At 33.0% G+C, this 25,249-nt stretch overlaps 2 protein-coding genes across 4 annotated transcripts in view; one reads left to right on the forward strand and one right to left on the reverse strand.

Annotated features, from left to right (window-relative positions):
• Positions 1-5,148: 5,148 nt before the first annotated feature.
• Positions 5,149-10,912, reverse strand: LOC125077374 (CDK5 and ABL1 enzyme substrate 2). 3 transcript variants are annotated; one of them, XM_047689301.1, is made up of 9 exons: positions 10,540-10,912; positions 10,358-10,464; positions 10,084-10,267; positions 9,748-9,996; positions 9,413-9,448; positions 8,568-8,682; positions 8,180-8,370; positions 7,842-8,049; positions 5,149-6,045 (listed from the first exon to the last, which is right to left on the reverse strand). In XM_047689301.1, the coding sequence occupies exons 1-9, from the start codon at positions 10,875-10,877 to the stop codon at positions 5,905-5,907; spliced, it is 1,569 nt and encodes a 522-aa protein (XP_047545257.1). In that variant the 5' UTR covers positions 10,878-10,912; the 3' UTR covers positions 5,149-5,904. The 3 variants fall into 3 exon arrangements, with proteins under 3 accessions (XP_047545257.1, XP_047545255.1, XP_047545258.1); XM_047689299.1 differs by having other exon boundaries at positions 9,748-10,008; XM_047689302.1 differs by lacking the exon at positions 9,413-9,448 and having other exon boundaries at positions 9,748-10,008.
• Positions 10,913-11,416: 504 nt separating this feature from the next.
• LOC125076849 (E3 ubiquitin-protein ligase MIB1-like) overlaps positions 11,417-25,249 on the forward strand; it is a 155,785-nt gene continuing 141,952 nt past the window's right edge. Inside the window, exons 1-10 of the mRNA XM_047688564.1 lie at positions 11,417-11,622; positions 11,723-11,918; positions 12,165-12,361; positions 12,791-12,958; positions 13,233-13,340; positions 13,662-13,847; positions 14,834-15,001; positions 17,921-18,065; positions 18,299-18,480; positions 19,150-19,419. Of these exons, the coding sequence (XP_047544520.1) occupies positions 11,512-11,622; positions 11,723-11,918; positions 12,165-12,361; positions 12,791-12,958; positions 13,233-13,340; positions 13,662-13,847; positions 14,834-15,001; positions 17,921-18,065; positions 18,299-18,480; positions 19,150-19,419 (1,731 nt within the window). The 5' untranslated portion in view covers positions 11,417-11,511. The remainder of the gene's footprint in view (positions 11,623-11,722; positions 11,919-12,164; positions 12,362-12,790; positions 12,959-13,232; positions 13,341-13,661; positions 13,848-14,833; positions 15,002-17,920; positions 18,066-18,298; positions 18,481-19,149; positions 19,420-25,249) is intronic.

Below are 25,249 nucleotides of genomic sequence, written 5' to 3' on the forward strand. Positions count from 1 at the left end.
TAGGCGACGGTGAGCACGTGATACCATCAGATCGACCTTCCGCTTGTTTATCTCAAAATAAAAACCTTTGTTATTTTAACTCGCAATAAAGCTTTAACTGTGTATAGTAAATATTTATACAAGTTTCAAAAATAAAGTCTAATTCTGTATCCAATAAAGCTTCAAAGACACAACATCTATTTTATTAATTTAAATTCATGAATTGTAAATCTGAACCGTTCTAAGTTCTAGATAGGGTCCAAAGTAGATCCAAATGCAGAAATAAGATACTTGTAAGCGGCAGACAAACAACATGAGATCCGGTCGCTCGAGAAAAAAAACTCACTAATAAGTAGTACGACTACACATCGAAGTACAATCTGAACGTTACAATACAATAGTACAATTTTAATTGAAAGTCACAATTAAGTGTTGTTTATTATCAAGGAAGATACAGTTATCATTAAAAAAAATCATTTGAAACATACAAAAACTAATAATGTCTCCATATATTATCAAAAACACACACAGAAGCAGCGTAGACTAAAATATCATACATCCAATTATGTAGCTTTAAGTTGCCCATGCTCCCTGGAAGTCAAAGCTTCGAATGAAATTTTATAATGAAACTCTAACCTATAGTTAATATACTTATAATATGACTAATGAGAGATCTAACGAATCCAGGTATTGTTATATTTAATTGGATTTCAGAAACTCATCGGTGCTATTAGGTACTTTTTCAGATGACACGTCGTTGTTACCTAAACTTCAGTTACCTAAATTATAGCGAACAGCACATACAGAGAGCAATCCATAACATACCACTGAGTTGAGAAAGGGAGATGAACTTCCTCGGAAAAAATGCAGAAAAGGAAATAAATAATCCTTTAGTTTTTTTTTTAATTCAACTATTTATAGAAGATACCGAAGTTGTCTTTTTAAGTAATTGATTCCTGTCCAATACTTCGAATAATATTATACATTTTTGTAGGTACATCATGTTCGTTGTATCTTGCTGTAAAGACTCATGTAACTATCAAAAGACGGGGAGGAATGCATCGTGATGCTGCAAAATTAACTAGCTAAGACGTTGAGTGAATTCGTTTCAAGCTTCTATATAATAGAGCAAGTGATTAACGTCAGTCAGAAAATCATTACTATTATGACGAAATGATTTCGAAAAGACCTACAATTTTTGTAGTGTATTTCTTATAACATCGAATTCCTATAGGGTCATCTGTGACAAAACTAGAGCATAAACAAAACATTTTTATTCATATTATATCTGCGAATAAAAAATATAAAAAGCTTTTAAATCCAAATATTCAACTTACCTGACCAATTAAACTGGATTTAAAAGTGCAATCAATAATTATATAACACCATGATTACAGAAAAGTTGTTAAATGAAACTAAATGTTTAACAGAATAATATATATTTGAACATTTTTAAACTTAGCAACCTTTAACAGTTATACTTAATAACACCATTACATTGCTAGATTCATATCTTTTTCATCAGTCAAACACATTTCTATTTTACAATCTACAACTACGTGCTATTATATCTAAACCACGTGTAAGCGTTTTGGCTTGTTTTTATACAACATTACCATTGTAATGCAAACTAAAACTACCGCTCGGTAGTATACTTCTTATATAAGTCTAAATATGTGCAAAATTATATAAGTTGAGGATAATTGCTGGTCTAAACGGTTCGCAGGTCTACCAAACATTACTTATGTTAAAACTAAAACTAATGATAGAAATTTTAAATGACGAAAAGGCAATATAATGATAAGTTCGCGCAAATCAGTAGATGTGACGGAAGTGAAATTTCATTTTGCGTCAGAAATATTTTCCCTCTAAACATTGTTATCAAATTTGAAAATTAAAATTTTATTATAATCGTGTTCATAGAATTTTTCCTTCAAGTAGTTTGAAACACAAAACTATATTTTACAAATAAGGCCACGATAACCAGACGACTGCTAATAAATAAGTAAATATTAAAGGTAAAAGTAAGTTGTAACAAAAAAATACTTAATTGCAATAAAAAAGTAAAGATAGACAATTAGATATTATAATGTAAACTATATAATAAAGCGCCCTTGGGCAATTGATCTATACTAGAGATGTTCAAATATTTAATGTTATGAAAATACAATATCTAGAAGACTGTTATAAAAAATCAATGCAATTGGGTACATAAATTAAAACTCACGAGTAATTAATGTAAAACAATTTCCCGTATACTATTTTTCAATGGAAGGAGGGGGGTAAAGATAAACAAACCTTTAATATACATATTTCGTTCGATTTGCTAATAGTTATACTCTATTCCAACGATAACAGGAAAAAAGCAAAATAAACAACATTTGACAGCAAATTGACGCGATATCATTGGTTGAGAACGTGATTAATTGATGATATTCACTATGGACCACGAAACTGTTATCGGAATTTTGGAAGTAAAATTAAAGTGGAAATAAGTGGTTGAGAGCTAGTTGTTGTGTTATAAATAAAGATATATTAATCATAAACTCTTAGTAGTGCACAATATAGCCGAGTTATTAGCAAATCGGATGAAATACCTAACCTAAGGTTTGTTTATCTTTTGTCCTACTTCCATTGGAATAGGCTACACATCTCTTTATTTTTAATACAACACTATTCCGAATAACTCCTTTTTTTTTTACTTCCAAAGTTCCGATAAAATTATCACCGATATTCAGACACAAAATTTTCACGAATCCACAATGAATACCATAGATTATACAAAACCATAGTCTTGACATCGCGTCATCAATTCCAGATCAAAATTATTTCTATAACTCTATTCCTCCTGCCGTGGTAATAGGTCATAGTATATTGCAATTTTGTATCGAAATCGATTTTTTAAAATTTAGTAATAACAAAATCACAAGAATATGACTAGAAATATTAATTAATTCAAGTTAATTGTTAAAAACGTATTTTTTATTCGTAGTAGGAAAGATAGGGAGATAGACTAACTTAAAAATTGGCAATAAGATATAAAATTATAAACTTTCCTCTGATATAAAAATATCATCTTTACACTGACACCCTGTCTAAAATTTTAAGTTCCATGTACCTGTAATAACACTGGGTCGGTCATACAAAACTGGAGTACAAAGTACTACTGTTGGATGGTAGAATAACCGACACATGTGTGGTACCAACGCGGACGGCCAACATACATCCGTATCAGAAAATAATACTAATCTGGATAATTACACCTTAACAATAAAATATCACCTTTTTATACCTAAAAGGCGGTTATGATACAGATAGACTGAATAATTTATGTATAATTTAAAAACGAAAAGGCACGCGATGGAACTTTTAAACTGAAATTATTACAAAACATTTATGTTATATTAAAATTACTATTAACACTTTTTTGTTTGTGCTACAATTTTAACTAGTAGTTACCTATATACAATCATCTCACTAGGCTTATAAAGGCAGGAGCAGAATATCTGATACATTGCTAAGCTAATTCATAATTACTTAATTAAATAAATTTTATAACAAAATATCTTTGGCATTGTTAATGAGCAACAAACGTTCTTTGCTAAAAATAAAAATAAAGAAGAAATCGTTGTTCATAATTATGTTGCCATATCATAATTAAAAACAAAGATGGCAATTATTTTTTTTATAAATTAATTATAAAGTGTACTTTAAAATAAATCAAAAAGTGAATTATATTACAAAATAAATAATTTCAATAGATTAAATAAAAAAATATAAGCTTTTTATCTTTCCTTACATTCGATACACATTATTATAATTTTTCATTGATGATAAAAATATAATGATTGCCTATTTACAATTATTACAGTTATTTTATTGTCAAGTAAATATCGTTGAATTGAAATACCTACAGTGGGGCTTAGGCTCGTTTTTGGTCATCGCTACAGAAAAAGATTCAAAGAGTTTCTAAGAATTTACTTGAACAAAATAGAGTTTCAATCAAGAGAATATTATTAAGAAAAATTGGCATCACGCGAGTAATTTATCCTAAATCTATATCTAAAATTTCATCTACAGTGCTTTTTACAAAAGAAATCCCACGGTCATAAGTGCAATTAAATTTAACATCGTATATGTCATTATTACGTGTAATTATTCTATGAGTAGTATAACCAACCGGAGGCGGTATTACTGTAAAAATTTTAAGACCACCTTTCGTACCTGTTATCTGTATTAATATTATAAATGCGTAAGGAACTCTGTCTGTCTATTTCTAACTCTTCACTCTTCACGGTTTAGTCACTGAATTGACTTTTGAAGCAATCTGTATCCCAAAGACGGACATATGGTACTTTTTTACCCTTTATAATGTTAGGGAGGATTGTATACAAGTTTTTGAAGCATCTTCATCACATACTGAATTCGAAGCTTTAAGCTACTATAAATTGGACCGCGAACCACGCCAAACGAAAATATGACGCTGTTCGAATGATCCAAATGAAGATATTAGTGTAATAGACATTTATAAAAGTTTTGAAAATCATTTTTGCCTTGGCTTTATAGTCGATATCCCAATAACTGTTTCGAAAGGTGAGAAATTCAGTTCAAAATTGGCTCAAAGTGAATAAAATAATGTTTTTTAAATTAAACAACTTAACACAAATTAAATAATGACACATAATATCAATTAAAACATTTGGGTAATTAAAGGTAATTTAAACATCATAAGTTTCAGATTTTCTCGAATAGTTTGAAAATAGACTAGCAAATAAAGAGTTTTTAATAATAAATGCACGTTTATGGTAAATTGAGCAAATTAAAAAAGAAAGTTATAATTAGGTACAATATATAATAATTATAATTAAACAGATATTTTACTAGCCACAAACTTCAAACATTTAACTTAACATAAGAACACATTAAGTAAAGTTCGCTACAGAATATTTGTAACTACTCTACTCAAGAACGTTGTTAAAGTTTTTCATTGAATAATCAAATGAACGTACGAGCTAATTTGATTTACTAAAGGCGACGGAGGTCGACTAGTGCGAATCTGAATGAGTGAGTGACTCTTCCATTGCCCTTTTACGCAAATATTTGATATTTTTCTAGAAACTTTCGGGTAAGGCCAGAGCTTCGGCCTACGAAGATGGTTTTTTTGGTCGAACTTTAATACTTATCTTTCATTTTTTGAAACTCAAAATAATAGATGTTGGCAGCATTTCATCGAATGACTGAGGAGAATATTAGGGGAATTCTTTCGTAAAAGGCACTTTAAATTGAAATCCTGTTCTAAATATGAATTTAAAAATATGTATTATTTAAGATAGTGCAGTAGAATACTGTAACGGCACACACACAAACCTCAACCTTTCCTACATTTTTTTAGCAGAAAATAATTATATATTAAAAATAAAGAACTTTTATTCATTCACTTCTCATATATATTATTATAAATACAGACAATTCCATGTGTGCTGCGGGGTCTCAAGAACACGCAACAAAGTTAATTGTGCGTTCATATTTTATAATGTGTAATAAAAATTTACAAGTTTTTATTCTTTTGATAAATAAATGTTAACAAAAACCCTGCTTGAAGTTACGAAAACTAATAAAAATTGTATTAAAACTATAGAAATATTAATGAATGAAATGATAAATAATAAAGTACCTACTCAAAGAATGTCGTGCTCGACTGCGGACCCCTTCGTGCGGATTCACCCCGGCACCAGCGCACATGTTGTCCACGACGTAGCTAGTGCGGCACCAACGCGGCTACATCCAGGTGCCAATGCACAGGTTGTCCACGAGGCTGGTGCCGCGCCGGCGCGGCTACATCCAGGCGCCGGCGCGCAGGTTGTCCACGATGCTGGTGCGGCGCCGGCCCGCGCGCGCGCACTCGAGGGTCACCCGGCGCCAGGGTCAGGACTCGTGCAACAGCCGCTGGTAGTGCGGGAACACGTCGTACGGTGGCACGTGCAGGCCGAACTCCAGCGCCACGAGGACGGCGAATTCGAACTTTATGAGATCCTTCTTGTTCACTCTGAACGTTGTTTCGATGCGCTGGTGATATAATATTATTTATAAAATATAGTATATTCGACGTCCGGGGTCCGATGGAGCAGCGTGTATTTGTTATTTACGTTTCGACTTTTCGTCATTATATTTTTAAAGGTATAGACAAACTTTATATTAAATAATATGAAATAGAATCAGTTATCTGGTGACTAGCTCGTATAGCTGTAGATCCCGGACTTCAAATCAGAGTCGAAGATTTATAATCGTATGACGTACTTTCTTTGTTAAAGAAAAAAATTGGTGGAACGGAGTTAAAAAGTTGATAAAAAAGTTTATTGCTCTTCTGCCTCTCTCGTTTCGAAAGGAATTGCAAAGTTTATTGGGTAGCGACAAGGAAAATCCAATTATTTAAGTGCAAAATCGATACTTAATATTTTAAAAAGAAGCAGATTTGTTACTAGCACCACCCAAACGACTCAAAAACTATACAATTGGAGCATTTGCTATTAGTCGCTTATCGCGTAAATCAGGGTCATAGGCTATGGTAAATAACGAAAATGGCGTCGTATGAATACAAAAAAGTATACCAATTACGGTGCTATAATGAATAATACTCGAGGCTTCTCACACTACATGGAAATACCAAAAATATTAGTGTACTTTTATTTGAAGACAGAAAATATTTACTGTTTCGAGTGAGAAAAACTTTATAGGATATAAAGTGAGTTACCAACTCGTCACGTATCGTAACGAACTGTTTGATTATAAAAAAGAGCATAGAAGCTACCGCGTAAAATACTAGTATCTTCTATATATTTCTTTTGATTAGTCTATGCTATAATTGCACTGGTTGGTTGATCCCCACAATACACATAAGTGATAAACAATATATCTTAATACAATCGAGTAAGCCTGAGGCCGCACTACGGTTAAACCGCTGCGGTTTTTAATCGCGTGAATTTGAGTATTAAGCATACTAATAAATACAAGCGGCCGCACTTGCGGTTTTTACCCGCGACTGACTTTAAAACCGCGAAATGTTACAAAATGCTCGCGGGTAAAAACCGCGACAAAATTTGTAACCCATAGAATTTAGTTGGCGCTCACGCACTTGCGATAACAGCGGGCGGTTATTGGTAGGTATTCGGTAGACCACCGCGCCTTAAGGAATGGTTGCATTGGCGCGTCATTGCAACTATGTCGTCAACAGAGTCGGATTCTGTTTAAACGAAACAGAATATGAACAAAATATTGGATTCGTCCACTCACAGAGAGAGTGAGAATCGCGGGCGGTTTCGCGGTTTTTAATCGTAGTGCGTGCGTCTCAAGAGGTTTTGCGGTTGTAGCGGTTAACCGCTAGCAGGAAAAAAACGTGCAGTCTTAGCATAATAAGACAATACACTACTTAACTACTTATATCTTTTCATTTTATTTTAAAAGTTCCGATAACAGATTTGTCGACATTCAAAAAGCAATTTTTTCAAAAATCCATAAAGAATATCATAGAATATTCGAGCTCTCGATCAATTATATTACGTCTATACGATGTCAAATGTGGTCTATGTGGCTTTTGTCCTCTTGTTTTGGGAATAGGCTATAGCTATCATTTTTTCATTTTAGATTCATTGGATACAACTATGTTGTGAAATGTTACTTATGTACACTTAATGTAAAAAAATATCTTATACATATTGCTACAACATTGTTTTTTTTGGTTTGAACATATTTATACTTTTAAAAACCATCTGCAACATCTGATTAATTTCCAAACCTATATAGACATAATAATGTGTGAGTGAAAATAATCTAATAAAAAATAATAATAATAAAAATATTGTTACCTCAATAAGTGCTTTCAACATTTCACCCTTTACATCGTTTAGTTTGGCCGACAGCAGTAGGCACGCGCCGGCGCAGAGTTTCCTGTTATCTTTGTTAATGAGATTTGCGAGTATCAGTTTTTCAAAGTAAACATATGCTTGAGCCACAGACAATAAATCTATACCCCCACTGTCGTGTTTTGCTATTTTTCGCATTTCTTTTTTTATACTGAAATAAATTATATAATGTAAAATTTAGGCGTCATTAAATACAGTAGCAGTTATCAAAATATGCTCATTATTTTCCTTTATGCTGTGTAAATTTTAATATGACAATAAAATATATAAATTAATATTACCTCCTCAATTTGCTTAGAGTGAGCTTGATATGAGGAAACTTTTCTCTGAACTTGTCATTCAGCTCTTTCTTCAAATCTTGAGGTCGGACATAATCAATAATAGACGTCATGTAAGAAGTAAAAGTAAGTAGGGTCCTATGTTTTCCCGCTATTAATTCAGGATCATCAAGAACATTGGGGCAGTATTGTACCTATAAAGTTTACATGTACATTAGTTCCTTTACTATTACATAACTATAAAAAAAATATAGGTACAGGTTATTCCTACTTATTTTCCTGTTTTGGTACAAATGCATATTCAACTATTAAATAAATTGACAGCGTCATATTTAATTTGTAACAAGACATCCTTTACATCAATTTATATTTACGATAAATCTCAACTTACATATTTTTGTGAAAGAATTGCAGTCTCATCCCAATCAAAGGTTTTATTTTCTATTGTTGAATGAGGAGGAGATGAGGCTGCAGTTGATCGCTGGGAAGATTCATATGAAAAACACCTAAAATTTCAATGAATAATTTTTTATGAGCCCTCAAGTTATTATTTATCATGCATTAAGGCATAACTAGGCGTACATGGGTCATGAAATATACATGCACTAAAAAAAACTGGAAAATAATGTGTTAACATGCTTTAAAACTGTGTCCAACTCTGAACCTTTTAAATTAGTAGTAAGTACTATATTAGGTTATTAATATTTAATGTTAGTATAACTACCTTCTAAAGCTTTCTATATTAACTATTATATTATATCCCCAAATCCACAGCCTTTGTACTAACTTAACAATAACTTAAAAATAATGATACAATCCTTTTTGCAACACTTGTTACATTCCAAATATATTAGTAGTATGAGGAGTGTGTTTGTGTTATTGTAACAGTAGTGATATATTACAATGTATTGCTTAACTTAAGTAAGTGCAATAATAACATTTTTTTTTGTTAATTATTAAAATTTAAAATAAGTGTAAACTCAGACTGAAACTTATTCTGATAAATAAATGATGATACTGGTTCATGAATCATTTAATAATAGGCAAGATTTTAAAATGACATTAATTTAAAACTTGCATTAAATAACTGTCTGAAGTCAAATGTAAAGCTGTTCTCTATTAGGTTGTGCTATCTGAAATAAACTATTGCAAATTTTGTGTTTGTGAATCTGTTTAGCATCAATATGAACTATATTTAGCTTAGCATTACAAAATATTATTCTTTTTCTTGTTTACCATTTTTTATCCTTGTGTCTCGTCAATAACTTAGTCCTGAAATTTAAATGTTAGTGATGGCATGAGAGATGGTATGTAGTACTCCATTACGGCAAAGCAACATGGAATTCTTAAAATTACCATATATATATTATACAAAACTAGATATTATTTAATTTATCTCTGTCATAAAGATGATGGTAAGATTTGTGAGTGCCTTATTATTATGTCTCTCAAGTTCAAAAATAAATCATTAAAAAAATGGCAATGAAAACAATAAAACATGCGTAAGTTTTATGACATTTAGTGAAAGAAAATACACACATTTAAATTATTGATATGCATTAATAGTTTACCTTGCAATGACATGGGGATGACGAGTCATTATTTTCCATGTAGTTTTGTCACTGAAATCTCCCTCATACATCTTTTTGTATTGTTCTCGTGTACAGATTCTTGATGGTATCAATAACTTGGAATAAGAAATTTCTTGCCCATTCTCTTCTCTTTCTAGGCCTAATAGGTCAAATGGATCAATACCATTGTCTGTGATAGCAGCTAGAGGCCTAGGCCCTGATGTATTGCGTCTTCTGACACCTTCCTTCCTTAAATCGGAGCTATAAAATATAAATATTTCTATTTTTATATAATACTGAATTAGAATACCTAAACTTTAAGAATAAATAACATACCGTGCACTTTTGATTGTCTTAGAGTAAGGTATTGTACTAAACAAAGCACATGGAGGACCTTGGCCAGGAACAAATGCAAGTCTCTCATCCCTAAAAGAAACACCTTTGATGGGTTTAACAAATCTTAGCTCCTTGTTATACGCAGATCTCTCTGAAACGCATGTACTGTTTGTACGAAAACGACCTGTAAATTACATATAATTTTTAAAATAGAAAATTACTATTTTAATAATCGAGCATAAGTTTTTCTTTTAATTATAATTTGTTTATTTACCAAAATTCAAGCTTTCAGAGCTGCTTTTCTCATCTTGACTAACAACTTTTCTAGCCCTTACTGAAGAATGTCTATCTTTAAATAGTTCTGCAGTCCCAGATGAGCACCTAATAGGATAATTATGAATTAGTTTATTTCCCGAAAAACTACAGTTTGTTTAAGAATCACACAAAAATATTCACCTTTCTCGATACGAATTGAAACCAAGTCCCTTAACTGGGGTTGCAGTGGCTTGCTCGGAATCTGAACTTAATGATTGATTATCGCCACTAGCTTTTTGAACGGGACTTGTTTGTGTTTTGGTACGATTTCGAACGCTATTGCGCAAGCCGTCTTTATGATTATAGCTCTGATTATCCTTAATTTCACAGTCACATTTGTCGATATTTGCTGTCTTTTTATCAACAATTTGATATAATTCCGTATCCTTGAAGGAGCCATCTAAGGAAATATTTGATAAAAAAGTCACAGCAGCAAGTCGCCTTCGAGCTTTCTCATACTTATTACGATTATACGACATGATGTTAATAGAAAAAGAAGTATTTCTTTATTCAATAAAAAATAAAATACTATATATATTTAAACAATAATAATGACAGCTGTTAGTGACAACTGACAATTAAACTCTAGAATAGATTCAATAGTATTTACCCTAGGCTAATAATGTTTACCGTCTTATTATTGTTATGGATTGGCAATTACAAATAATTTGGCTAATGGCATTGTTCATCATTCAATAACAAGTATGCCATAATTATCAAAAAATGTATATATATTACGTCAAGGTATATTATGTAATCATGTATTTTAAAGGTTTGCTTAATAAAAATTAGCATTGGTATTTTGTGCCTGGTAATAGAATTACAATAATTTAATATAAAAAGAGAAATACTTAAGTAAAAAATGTTTGTATTGCTTTGAATATTATTTCTCAGTTTGACTATGATGCGTAATTTTACACTTTTGCTGATAAAACGTATTTAATTAAAAAGGACGATGTTATTGACACTTGTCAAAATTATGTTGTCATTTGTCAGTGTCATAATTATTTGGCCTTACTGTGTTGTCTGTTACTGTTATTAAAATCTAAATATCGTTTGAGAAGTGACATAGGAAGCCGCTATTTTATTTGGATCATAATTACTGTGGTATGGATGGAGCCTAATACTCCTAGCTCATCGTCTGCCACCAGAGCCACAAGATTTATGATGGAAGGTGTTGGAGCAAGAGTTATTAGAGGTCCTGATTGGAAATGGGGCAAACAGGTAGATTGAATTACTTCCATTACCTGGAGCTACATATACTTATTTATTTTGCGTACTATAACAATTGGCAATATTAACTTATTTACATGCTTTTTTTTAGGATGGTGGAGAGGGCCATGTTGGCACTGTGAGAAACTTTGAATCTCCAGAAGAAGTAGTTGTCGTTTGGGATAATGGTACTGCAGCAAATTACAGATGTTCAGGAGCTTATGATTTACGTATCTTTGATAGTGCTCCAACAGGTGTCAAACATGAGAGCACAATGTGTGATACTTGCCGACAAAAGCCAATTTTTGGTAAGAGGCTTTGAAGTAAATTTATTTACTATATAAAGTAAATATAATATAATCTTTCAAATTTGTCTTGATATTTTAATTATCGACTGTCAATGGAGATCAATAATAAGATAATTAATAGCTATGTGATTTAGTTATTGGATCCATTAAAACATATAATTTAGCAAATTTATCTTCTCAAAATACCAGTAAAACCCTTCATAATTTGAGTACAACAACATAACATTTGCTGTTTTATTATTTAAGGAATAAGGTGGAAATGTGCTGAATGCAGTAACTATGACTTATGCTCTGTTTGCTATCATGGAGATAAGCATCACTTGCGGCATAGATTTTACCGTATCAGTGCTCCAGGGGCACAACGCTGTCTTGTTGAGCCTCGGAGAAAGAGCAAAAAACAAGCTGTTAAAGGAATATTTCCAGGAGCAAGAGTTGTAAGGGGGGTAAGTTATAAATAAGTACTTACTTATTTAGTACACATAATAGAAATAATACACAGTTTTACTTCAAAAGGAAAACAAGCCATCAAAAAGTATAGGCTTGGTTAGTCCTTATAAACAGCTAATATTTTTTAGCCAAAAGTAATTGAAATTTTTCATTTTCGTAGTATGAAATTAAAACTTTGCCAGCATTTAATGAAGAGTTTTTTGTTACCGAGACTAATACACAAAATACTATCAGGGTTATACTGTGTATATCCATATATTTAAGTCTTTTTATATAAATAAAAAATATGTTCATTTTTCTACTAAGTGTGCAAGCCACCAAATTTTTGTACATAAGAAATAGAATAGTTTAGAACGAAAGCTTGAAATCTATCCATCATAAACTTATTTAGGTTTTTATGTTAATTTCTAATTATATTATCTCAGGTGGATTGGCAGTGGGAAGATCAAGACGGTGGAAATGGCAGACGGGGTAAAGTAAATGAGGTACAAGATTGGTCAGCAGCCAGTCCACGTTCAGCAGCATATGTTGTTTGGGACAATGGAAGCAAAAACCTCTACAGAGTTGGCTTTGAGGGCATGGCTGATTTGAAGGTAATAAAATTTATAATAACTTATTTGTAATGGGACTTCAAGGTCCTATCAGAATTTTATGCACAAGTACATTCATTTATGTTGAAGACACTTGGAGCAATTTTTCAGTTCTAAAAAATGGTACAGTCAGAAAAAAAAGGCAAATGAAAAAAAAAGCTTTTTATAGCCAAAAAAATAGCTATAAAAGTTACTGTAACCAAAAAAAATATCTTTTATCTATAGAAAAAGTATTTCATCAATAATTTGGAACTAATTTTATCTTTATATATTTCAGGTTTTGAATGATGTAAAAGGTCAGAATGTTTATAAAGAACACTTACCACTCTTGGGAGAATTGGGCCCTGGTCGTGCAGGGCCTCATGGGTTACAAGTTGGTGACCAAGTAAGTTTCATTGTTAATTTTGACATTAAATATTGGAAAGTGTCCTGAGTGACAAGTTTTGAACTTTATAAAATATTTTGTTAGGTTTTTAAAATTTTCTACTAAATATGTATGTAATAAATATTCTAATATTCTAAGTAAAACTTTAATACAACCAGTCTTTATTTATTTAAATTAAATTATCGTTATTTATTTTTCTAATGTAAAACAGTTTTATTTATCTCAAAGCTAAGGTCTTTTATTAAAAAAATGTTAGTTTTTTCCGTTTAGTTTATCATAAAGAGTGTATAAACTTAAATCCAAATTTTCTGATTTTTCCAGGTGAATGTAGACTTAGATTTGGAAATAGTTCAATCATTACAACATGGTCATGGAGGGTGGACAGATGGCATGTTTGAATGTCTCAGTACCACTGGCACTGTCGTCGGAATAGATGAGGACCACGACATTGTGGTCACCTACCCTAGCGGTAATAGATGGACCTTTAACCCGGCTGTATTAACAAAGGTAATTTAATGAATATTTTTTTAATTATAATTCAATTTGAAATAAGTTGAGACAATTTTTACTAAGAGTTTATGATTTTATATGCATGTGTGCGTGCGCCTGCGTATGAAAATCTGCATTTAATTTATTGTAAAGCTATCACTAGTTTAGGTCGTAGATTTTACTTAAACGTAGCAACTAGAACCTTAGAGATAAGATATTTTTTTAATGATATAACTTTTATTCAATATTTTTCGAGTACAAGATTGGTCAATCGTTCAACAACTTTACAATAAAACCTTCGTTTCGGCAATATAACCATCCAAAAGAAAATCACAGATCTGAGTTTGCATTCATATCCACCCCTCCGCCGGTCTGCTTCTGGTTCTCTTAATTTAATACATACGCTGTGCTTATATATTCAAGCATAGATACCCTTATTTATAGAGGTATTGGGCAGGTCACGCACACTAATGCATTACTTAATGCAAACATGTAACATACATTTAACGTTTATAAGTAATAGAAATATATTAATTGAGTTATATTATTATGTAAATGTAAATAATTAAGATAAAACTCAAATGTAACGGAACCTTGATCAACCAACATACCAACAACAAGGAAACGAAGGCACAGACGTACGAGAGTAGAAAAAACGTTATCATACAATTAAAATACGAATTTTAATTCAATCTGTACTTGTATTTATAAATAGATAAAAATACTTTGAAGGAGGTTCTTCGGAAAAGTTCCGATACCATTTAAAAAAAAATCAGCTCTAGAAAGCTACATTATTCCTGAGTGTATTTGTACCACGCATATTAGCCGAACTATCTCAATTTTAGTCGTAATAAGTCAGAAATACCTCTTAAAAGAGATTATCTGTATAAAATATCACCGATTCCAAACTATGTGCAATCAAAAGATGGTTCCGAGCGGAATATGTGGTCAGATCTGTAACAATAAAATGCTGAATTCTCTCACATAATGGTTGGTCCGCGCAGGTGTGCAGCGGTACGCTGAGCGCGTCGACGTCGGCGGCGAGCGCGGGGGGCGCGGGCGGCGCGGGCGGCGCGTTCGCGGTGGGCGACCTCGTGCAGGTGTGCGCCGACCGCGAGCGCGTCAAGCTGCTGCAGCGCGGACACGGCGAGTGGGCCGAGGCCATGGCGCCGGTGACTATACCACTGTTATACTTGTTCTATCTAAATCCTCGTATGAAAAGATTGCTTTTGTCGCGACGAAGACTGCCTCAAAATCGTCATTTTTTTTTTTTATTTTATCCGGTAGTCTGGCAAATGGGTCTGCTTTGTTCAGTACCGCCCATAGACATCGACACCAATATATTAACCATTCATTCGTAATTATGGAATCAAACTTTGGAATTAAGATGCTATCCCTTGTGCCTGTGCTTGTTGCTGACAAATAGAATCGTGTTATCACCGCAGAGGATGGACCTCTATGATTAATTGTAATTGAGTCGTGTTTATTTATACAGTCTCGTGAATTCGATGAATATTTACAGTTTTAATATTCTCTCTTTACAAGACACGTAAATAATTTGATGAATTTCAATAAAATTTGAAAAGCAAATATTTATACACTGAATATCTAATTTAATAATGGATTGTTATAGAAGAGCTTTTTCTTATATTATTTTATTGATGACTACATTTTGTAAATACCATCCGAACGAAAACGAAAATGAAAATGTTATGTAATTTCTCGCGAATACGTTACAATTAACTGTCTGTGTACAATTATTTAAAGTAAACACGAGACACCAATGCTGGAGTTCTCTACTGTTTAAAATATGTACATACAGATTAAAAATAGTTTATAAACCAAGTTTGTCCTATGCTTTTGTGCGCATTATTGTCATATTAGTGTCACGCTGAGCTGGATAGTATACCATCATAATAACATCGGTTAAGAAGACACCATCACCGAAGACAAAGCGCACAAAACATTGAGGCATTCAATATTTATGACGAAATGATTTTCAGAGCTAGTATTGTTTTGTCAGTGTGTCAAATGGAGACATTACGCAGTGTGACCCCCCCGAAGATAAACTGATTTGAAAGCTGCCTTTTGCTGTGAGCGTATCTAAGGGGGAGTGTCTATGGAAACAGGGAACATCTACTTGTTTGTATAGACACGCCCCATCAACTTCAACACTCAAAACATAATATCCGATGCTTTGTAAGTGGAATAACTTCGGAAGTCTGTGAAATTTCGTAAAAAATGAATTTATATTTATGACACCAGGAGAAGTGGACATTTAGACAGTGTTAGATTCTATACGAAATTTCTTAGCTTAAATAATATAATTTGCATAGTTTTTGCTCTCATAATAATGAGTTCAACTACAAAAAAAACCGTGTTTGTGCAAATTAAACATGGTAGAAATGAAAGTTTATGGTTAAATTATTATTATTTGTTTGGTTGACTTTTTCGTTCATTTTCTTCGTTATCAAAACGATTTTAAAGAAGAAACTTCTTTAAAATCTAATCAGTAGGTACTTATAATTAAGTACCTACTGATTACGTACCGTCAGTTCCTGACAACATAGATATAGTCCAGCCGCGATCGGAATGGGATGCCACCTTTTCAAACTGAGTCACGTGCAGTTTGCCCGGCAAACGACGACGTCGACGGCGTCGACAAACTCGCCTCAGCTACTGAAACGATTTCATAAATTAAATGCGCAATACTGAATTACTTGCCGTTTCTCTTCAAAATAACTTTAAATTCTACATCAGATACAACAGGTGAACCTGTCCTGTGATGTTCCAAAGATCGGTTAAGGTCGCCTCTCTTTTGAGTAGAAATTCGGGGCACATTCCCCAAGTTCATTCAATGCGGGTTGAAGGATCCACTGAGCCGGTTTTTTTTTCTAAGGTCATATACAGGTTTTCCTTTACCGTCGAGTATAATAAGTGTCTGCATATAGTGCATAGAAAAATAGCTTATATCGGTCCCATAACTGTGCTACATCTGAAAGAACCTACATAAACTAACACTTGAAAAATCGTTGGTAAGAGAAATCTGAAATACATTGTACAAGATTTAGTAAACTTTATATTTACCAAAAGAAAAAACGCAAACGATGACCTAACATATGAAGCATGAAGCAGAGAAAACAAGTAAAGGAGTGTTCTATGCTAAGCACCTCTGTCGTTGACCGTGTATCGTCTGAATTCGATACAATAAGATGATAAATTTCGAAGACGCTGGGAAGAGTACAGGGAAGATGGGTTGGGCATATGCGATGCGGGAAGAAGGAAGGTAGACAAAAGTGCCACGTGAGAATCCAGTAGACCGACCATTCCTTCGATGCTTAGATGATTTTAGAACGAACAATATTTATTAGACGCGCTTAGCACAGTACCGTAAGAATTGGCTCGCGAGAGAAGAGTTATAAGTAAAATATAAAAATATTTGGAAATATTATATTACGAAAAATTAATGATCAGTCGTTCAAAGGAGGAGGCAAAACTTATTAATTGTACACTCTAAGTTTTTAGAAAATTGTTTGTCCGGCCGCAAGCATAAATACGCCTTTTGTTATGTATGTTATAATAAATATTTGTATTAACGAAAGGAAGTAAGTTTTAATGGCATTTCATTTCTATTTTAATATTATATCTTAAAATGACTATATTTATTTTTCATTTGTTAGGTACAATAATATTTTACTTTCACGCAATTTTATTTTATTATATTTTGGAATTTAAAAAAATAAACGATGGCAGCGATATATTGTTAATTGATTGTCGACAAAATGTAAACCTAAGTCAGAGAGAATGTTAGATAAAACGATTCTATTTACATAGGATTCTAACTCCCCTAGTCGGGACAGAGGGTTGTCGGACTTTGATGCTAATGACGCTAAATTACATTATATTTTGAGTTAAAGAACCCAAACACAAATACAATTCATAATTGATACGGAATAAAATAAATCGTACCTTACAGAAGACATAATACAAAATACATCAATGTTTCAATTTTTGTTTTATCAAAACTGTCATGTGTCAAGCGTTTAATGGATGGTACTGCTATGATGATAAACTAGTCACTTTTGTTGTAGACGCTCGGCAAAATTGGTCGCGTGCAGCAAATATATCACGATAACGATCTCAAAGTAGAAGTCTGCAACACTTCATGGACTTACAATCCGAATGCGGTCAATAAAGTGGCGTCATTCGATGGCAGCATTCCAGGGAATTCATCAGGTATATTGAATTTTGCCTCGACTTATATCGATGGTAGTTTTGAAACTATCTCATGTTTCGAGGCCATTTATGACATGAGTTGATTTATTTATAAGGTTATACTTAGTACAGACTATATTAAGTTAATAATATCAAAGCATCATTCAAATATAAAGTATTGTCTAAAAATATTGTAATGGCACAGATTTTTTTAACAATTAAAATCAAGTATTGATAAAATTCACCCGTTAAAGGCGATCGTCTGTCAGTCCTATTGAAAAAATTATTTGAAACTCACGTGACGGGAGACGCGAACGAGGAGCTCGTGAAAGCGGCCGCTAACGGCGACGCTGCGCGCTGTGCCGACATCCTCGCGCGGACGGACGGCGCGCAGGCCGACGTCAACGGCGTCTACGGAGGACACACTGCGCTGCAGGTAAGCCATCAGGAGATAACAGTTAATAATATATTCGTCTTTAACATTGATGTCATTTTAATAGACAGCGACTTAACGTGGGCAAGGACAGTAAAGTCCAAAGGACAATGGTCAAATGAAATTATTATACTTTTTAGTAAATATTGTTACAGAAACTGAACTTAGACAAATTACTAATGTAAAAATTAATGTAGAAGTTAATCTAAAAGGGTTCCCCTTGTGACTACGAAATTCTACATTCTTATCAGATCTGATTGTAAGTTGGAGCACCGGGGGAGTAAAAATAAATTGGATGTATTATAGATAAGTGATCTTTAGTAATTATACTAGAACCTATACTACCTCGTCGGTCTTGGTTAGTTTATACTCAGAAATAGGAAGCCGATGCTATTACAATATAGCTTTTCGAGAAGCACATCGAACTCTGATAGTCGAAGTCGAAGTCGAAGTCTGATATTTCTGCGCTTGAATTAGGTTGCTATCCGATTGTATTACTACACTACGGAAAAAACTGTCTTGTCTTGAGTATCTGTCTGTATTTTTCCAAAATTTGCACTGCAATATTGGAATTGACTATTTCTTAAGATTTTGGCGTTGTCGGAGAATCGACTTCTTTAGAATAATCTTTCGAATCGAAATTATTAGAATATACAATATCGGTCGATGTAGGCGGCGGCACAGAATGGCCACGTGGAAGCGGTCCGCGCACTGGTGGAGGCGGGCGCAGAGGCGGACGCGGAGGACCGCGATGGCGACCGCGCGGCGCACCACGCGGCCTTCGGGGACGAGTCCGCGGCGCTACGAGTTCTCGCCAGCGCCGGCGCAGACCTCAACGCACGGAACCGCCGCCGACAGACGCCGCTACACATCGCGGTCAACAAGGGGCACCTGGCCGTAGTGCGCACGCTACTGCAGCTCGGCGTGCACCCGAGCCTTCAGGTTAGTTTATGTTGTATCGCAACCCAATATAATAAAAATGGTCCGGTATTGTCGCGCCGTCATTTTCATGGATGGGGAATATGTTGACATTATCTTCTGGTGATCCTTTTCTTCAGGACGTCTGCTTTCAAATTCAGGGATTTCATCATTGGAGCATAGATGAACTTTTGATTCAACGTACAGACTTTTGTTATAAGTTTTGGTGCTGCTACGAAACGCACAAGAAGTGCTACGAAAATGATCTATTCAAGTTGGAATTGTCATAACCGACAAATATTGTACGAAATACTTACGTCTCGGATTTTGTAAATGGTCTGATTTATTTATAATATAATTCGATCCGATCGAGAAAAGTCATTTCTTAAATGTACTTTTATAGGCAATCTTATAACTTTGTTTTTTTTGCTAACGGTCATTAGGGTGCTATACAACGGCAACAACAATAAATTGTATTTCGAGTTACAGTTGTATACTTAAAGTATAAAACAATATTGTAGTAATGATAGTTAATTGATAATCCAATATATAATTTCAGTATGAAATTTGCATTTCAGAATCTATTTAACAATAATTATATTTTTTTTGATCCAATATGACTGTATGACATTATACTAATAATGTGAAAGTTAACACAGTTACAAGAAGTGACTTGTTACCATAGGGTAGCCTAGCTTATAAACGGTCTACCATTTTCCAGACAGCCTACCTATTTTAAATAATAACAACACACTTTCAATGTATAATTCGCGCTAATTTATTTAGCGTCAGCATTGCACCCGTGTGAAGCCGGGGCGCGTCGCTAGTTAAATATATTTTCCGATTACAAACTAATACAAATTACCACACAGGCACTAATAATATTTTTTTTTTTACCAAAAATGACAAGGATTTATTTATGTCATACTGACATTATAAGAAGGTAAGTTTTTGTTCTTTGACTCTCGCTTATGCGAAAATCCACTATTCCGACAGAGAGTTTTAGAACTAGCATAGGCCAGAAAATAACGTACAAATAGTACGATTATTTGTTGCATTAGCTTTGAGATTTGAGCTTTGTAGCTTATTATGTCATGAAAATTCCGCCTGCCCGCTCGCCCGACCCTCCTCGAAGCAAACGCTGCCAAAGCAATAACAGGTATACGCAAACTTGGCAGTATATGTTTATACATAAGTCACAGTAATATTTTTAAATTGATATAAATAATAAATAAAAAAGCGCCAAAGATAGAAAGTTATGCTTATTTAGAGTCAGGTAAAAATAATCGATATATACAGTTCAGTTTATTTGACACAAAGTAATAATTTTTAATAAGTCGAGATGGTCCAGTGGTTAGAACACGTGCATCTTACAGATGATTACGGGATCAAACCCAGGCAAGCACCACTTATTTGCATGTGCTTAATTTGTGTCTGTAATTTATATCGTGCTTAGCGGGGAAGTAAAACATTCCAAATTTTGAAATTCTGCCACACGTGTATCCACCGACCTACATTGGAGCAGTATGCTGGAATAAGCTCCAAATCTTCTCCTCAAAAGCGAGAGAATCACAGGCACGAAGAATATAACGTATTCGTACCATTTTTTATTTCACTTTCGATCTCATAAAAAATGACAACATAAAAGCTCAGCAGCGTTTAAGAAAAAACAGCTGAAAGGTCATTGAACTATTGTATTTGCCTATTATATACAGATACTTAATACTGAAACACACAAATAAATCGAACTTAAGTTCGTTTCGTAGGCATTTTAAGGTCAATAAATCCTGCATACAAAGTTTTCTATCTGTTTGTAATTGTCAGTGTTTGGCAATGTTTGCCAATAACGCGCTCGGATCGATGATATTCTCTCCGACATCGGTAGCATAATCAGTTACATCTCGTATATAAGCATGATATACGACGCGCTATAGCCTACGTCCACTTTGCAAATATGACCGATCGTCGGTAATTTGTCATTGGGATTAGTGTTTTTACGTAAATCACGGAAAACAATAAAAATAATCTTCTATATTATAATATCGCCATGGTAGATTATACTGACTGGAAATATAAACTCAATTAATTAAATATTTATTCTAATTTTATTAATTAATACGAATTAATTTCTTTATTAATTATTTTGTATCCATTTAGGATTGTTATAAGGGATTTTTTTTGATTATAGCAACACTAATGAAAATACTTTTTGGGATAGATTTCGTGACTCCATTATCATGTTACGTTTATGTTTTTGCTGAGATGTAAATACCCATATAGAACTAATAATTATTTTATTTTTATATTTAAAAACGTGAATAACAATATGCATATATATAATATGTAAAATTGTATTAAAATTCAGATATACGAAGACACAGATTAATAACTTTATTGATGTCATATGTATCGATATTACTAATCAATATTAAAACTCAACAACACCTAAACCACGTGAACTAAAAGTATTCGTATCACATTTATTGAGTAATATACTACCTGTATTATATGAAGCTGAAGAGTTTTGTTTTTCAATTAAACGCGCTATACTCAGGATGTATATACATGCCAGAGTTCAGAAATATATTTTGCAATAGGAAAACCCATTTATTGATACATTTTCTAAGGATCACATCACCTACGTGTAAAGCTAAAAAGTACATGGGGAAGTAACGTTGATCGCGCGCGAAGCCACGCGAAGCAGGTCGTATATAAATAAAATATTAATGAAATTATATAAATGAAATAAATCGCTATCAAATGCTCTAAATTAAAGCTTTATTTGAAGTGTCTTATTTAATAATATGCTTTATTACTTAATTCTATGAAATCTTCCCTAAAGTCGTATTCACTTTTACGTTAACCACATCTCTCTTGCGATCATTGTTCTTGGTTTTAATTAAGTATTCAAATTAAATTGGATAGAAGTCTACCAAACCATGACGTGTTTTGAGTACTATTTGTATGGAACTCACTTATAAATATATTTTAATTAAAATCGTAATATCGTGATCGATGTTTCACTAACAAGTATATTTTATAACAAATGAATTGTTTATTTCGGTAGTTATAATAAACTGGCTTTAAATTATACGACGACGACTTTTTCAATAGGTACAAAACAGTATTTTTGTGATTAAGTGAATTTGGGTCTCTCATATATAACTTTAGTGACTTGTTGGTAAAATAATTATTTAATATTTTTATGTACAAGTTTACGACAACTTTTAGTTTAAGACAATGATATTATAAACTTTAAAAAATATACTAAAAAAACATTTCATTCATAACTAATATAAAATTAATTTAGTAGCAATATTTTTGAAGTTGGCTGGGAAGGGTTACAGATCCTTTAACAAAATAGTTTGTAATATCCAGAATAGTATTGATATCTATATACAAAGTCTACCCTAATACGGTAACCGGGCTTAACTAGTACCGGATTAAACCAGTAACCCATAAGATCAGAATACAATTTTACATTCAAGGGTTAACGATTATTATCTGGTTTAGTTGTAACGACTGAATCCCAAGGTTTAACTTACATTTCGAGTTTCATGATGTACTAAGAAACTAATTATATACTAAATTAAGTAAAGTTATCAAAATTTCAATGTTATTTGTTGAACTAAGATATAAGCAGTTTTGAAACTATTTAATATCAGATTAAATAGAAGTTAAGCCGCCGCCTGTTCGGATAGTAGATTCTACCGAGAAGAACCGGCAAGAAACTAGAGTAACTGTTCTTTTTACCGATAGTAAGTTTTTGAAGTGATGACTTCGTTACGTAACGCGTTACGTTGCCAGTCTGTCTTGCTTCCCTTTCTCTTACGTATACGGCAGAGGTAGGAAGGAATTTTGTTTTTTTAAATATACCTAAAAGTAATAACCTAAGAATTTATCAGGTTAAGAATTACAATATTAAATAATTCAACTTAGATTAGTTTAAGTTATCACTTCTGTCTTCTGTTTTTTTAATAGTTATTCGGACTGTTGAACGGGCCACCTAATGGTAAGTATTCCCCACCGCCCATAGTACTTAGCACTGCACCGTGGAAATATTAACCACCAATGCCTCAGCCTTGAGAACTAAGATATTATATTCCTCGTTCCTCTAGTTACACTGCCTTACTCACCATTCAAACTGGAACACAGCAATACTTTTACTGTTTGGCGGTAGAATATATGATGAGTGATTGGTGAACCAACCACCAAGTATGATCAAGTTTATGTAGGGTGTTAATAAATATAATGAAATTATATTTTATCTTGCTTTAAATTCAACGAATAGGAACTCCACTCCTTTTATTACCTATATAGTTTTTACTGAGTAATAAGCCTTATTTTACAATGTTTCATGGGAAATTGAAAAAAAGCGTATATACTAATTGTTTTGTATTGTGATTGATATTTCACATACATATATGTCAGTGCTTATAATTTATGTCAACTTTAATTCATGAAACCAGAAATAAAATGATTGGTCGACGTTTTATGTAGTTAAAATTTTTCTAAAAATAACAACCGTTTCTTTTTTCACCAAAAATATGTTTTTGACCGAAGCTAGTGCATGCAATTTATGCGTTCGAGTCGGGCGGATTATTACGGAATTCGTTTCGCTCGCAATATTCCTGAAATTATTTACTCGTTTAGTTGGTTCCGCTCACCTCGTTTTCTATAGAAGCACGTCTATTTCATTCACGTCGAATAGTCTAGCGGAGTTTATATGGTGTTCATCTGTTATTTTTAGTTTCCATTTGATAAAACGAAATAGAAATAATGAATCGATCTCTCGCTTTAATTATTTGAAAATTCAATTTAGAATAAATTCTATACAATTAAGTCATTCAGTACGTTGAAGTAATTATTTTTATACATGAATAATATCAGAATAAAGTTTCATAGTATTGCTTCGTGTAGTCTTATTATCATTTGTACTTTTAATATAGACAAGTACAGTTTCAGTCTGTAATGAGTGTAGACGACGCTCTCAGACATGCGGTCGCCGTAATTGCCAAACTTTACGTCGACCCAGGCCCCTCCCTTCCAACTTGTCGCCTACCACTGTTTTCATAGCAACCCATATGGTACTTCTTTGTCGCATGGGGTCTTGTACACTTTGTTAGATAAATCATTTTAATTAACAATACAACTTATCTGTGTTAATAGAACTTAATTTCAACTTGCTGTGACTTATCGTTCCTAATTGATCTCATAATGAAGTTTCTTTAAACTAATTTTTGGCTCATCTCCGAAGCTTTATTCTCAAATTTTCAACAAAATTAAACGCCTAAGGCACTTTCCCTTCCGTGCAGTGAACTTATCTCTGAAATCTTTGTTTAATGAAATAACTATCTGAGAGCTTGCGCCATATTGAAGCGCAATTGGGCGTAAAGCTATTTAAATCTGAATAGGGCATTGTGAAGGCGCGTCACCTTGATTCAGTGACAGCGCTGGCTTCTCGTCCTTAATAAAGTTAGAGTGCCGTTGCATTCCGGTCTCCCGTTTGATCGCTCACTGCTGCTTCCAGTGGCATTCAGCATCCAGACACCTCTTTTTGTAATTATTAAATAGCTCGTATTAGAATCACTTTAAATTTCAAATAATTTAAAATTGTATTGAATTGTAAAATCAAACGTATCGTTTAACAAAAGAACGTGTGAGAAAGGTAAATGGGATAAAAATTCAACAATTTTTTTTGGTAAATATTAGTAGCTGAATAGTATTAAAGTTGATATGCTACAGCGCCATCTAGTGGTGAGTTAAAGTGGAAAGTATAAAATAAAAGTCTCTGTGGTAAATAAACAAATATGCCAATTTACATGGTAGTCGGTCAAACGACGTCGAAATCAAT

Source organism: Vanessa atalanta, chromosome 3 (assembly GCF_905147765.1).
Source record: "Vanessa atalanta chromosome 3, ilVanAtal1.2, whole genome shotgun sequence".
NCBI lineage: Eukaryota > Metazoa > Arthropoda > Insecta > Lepidoptera > Nymphalidae > Vanessa > Vanessa atalanta.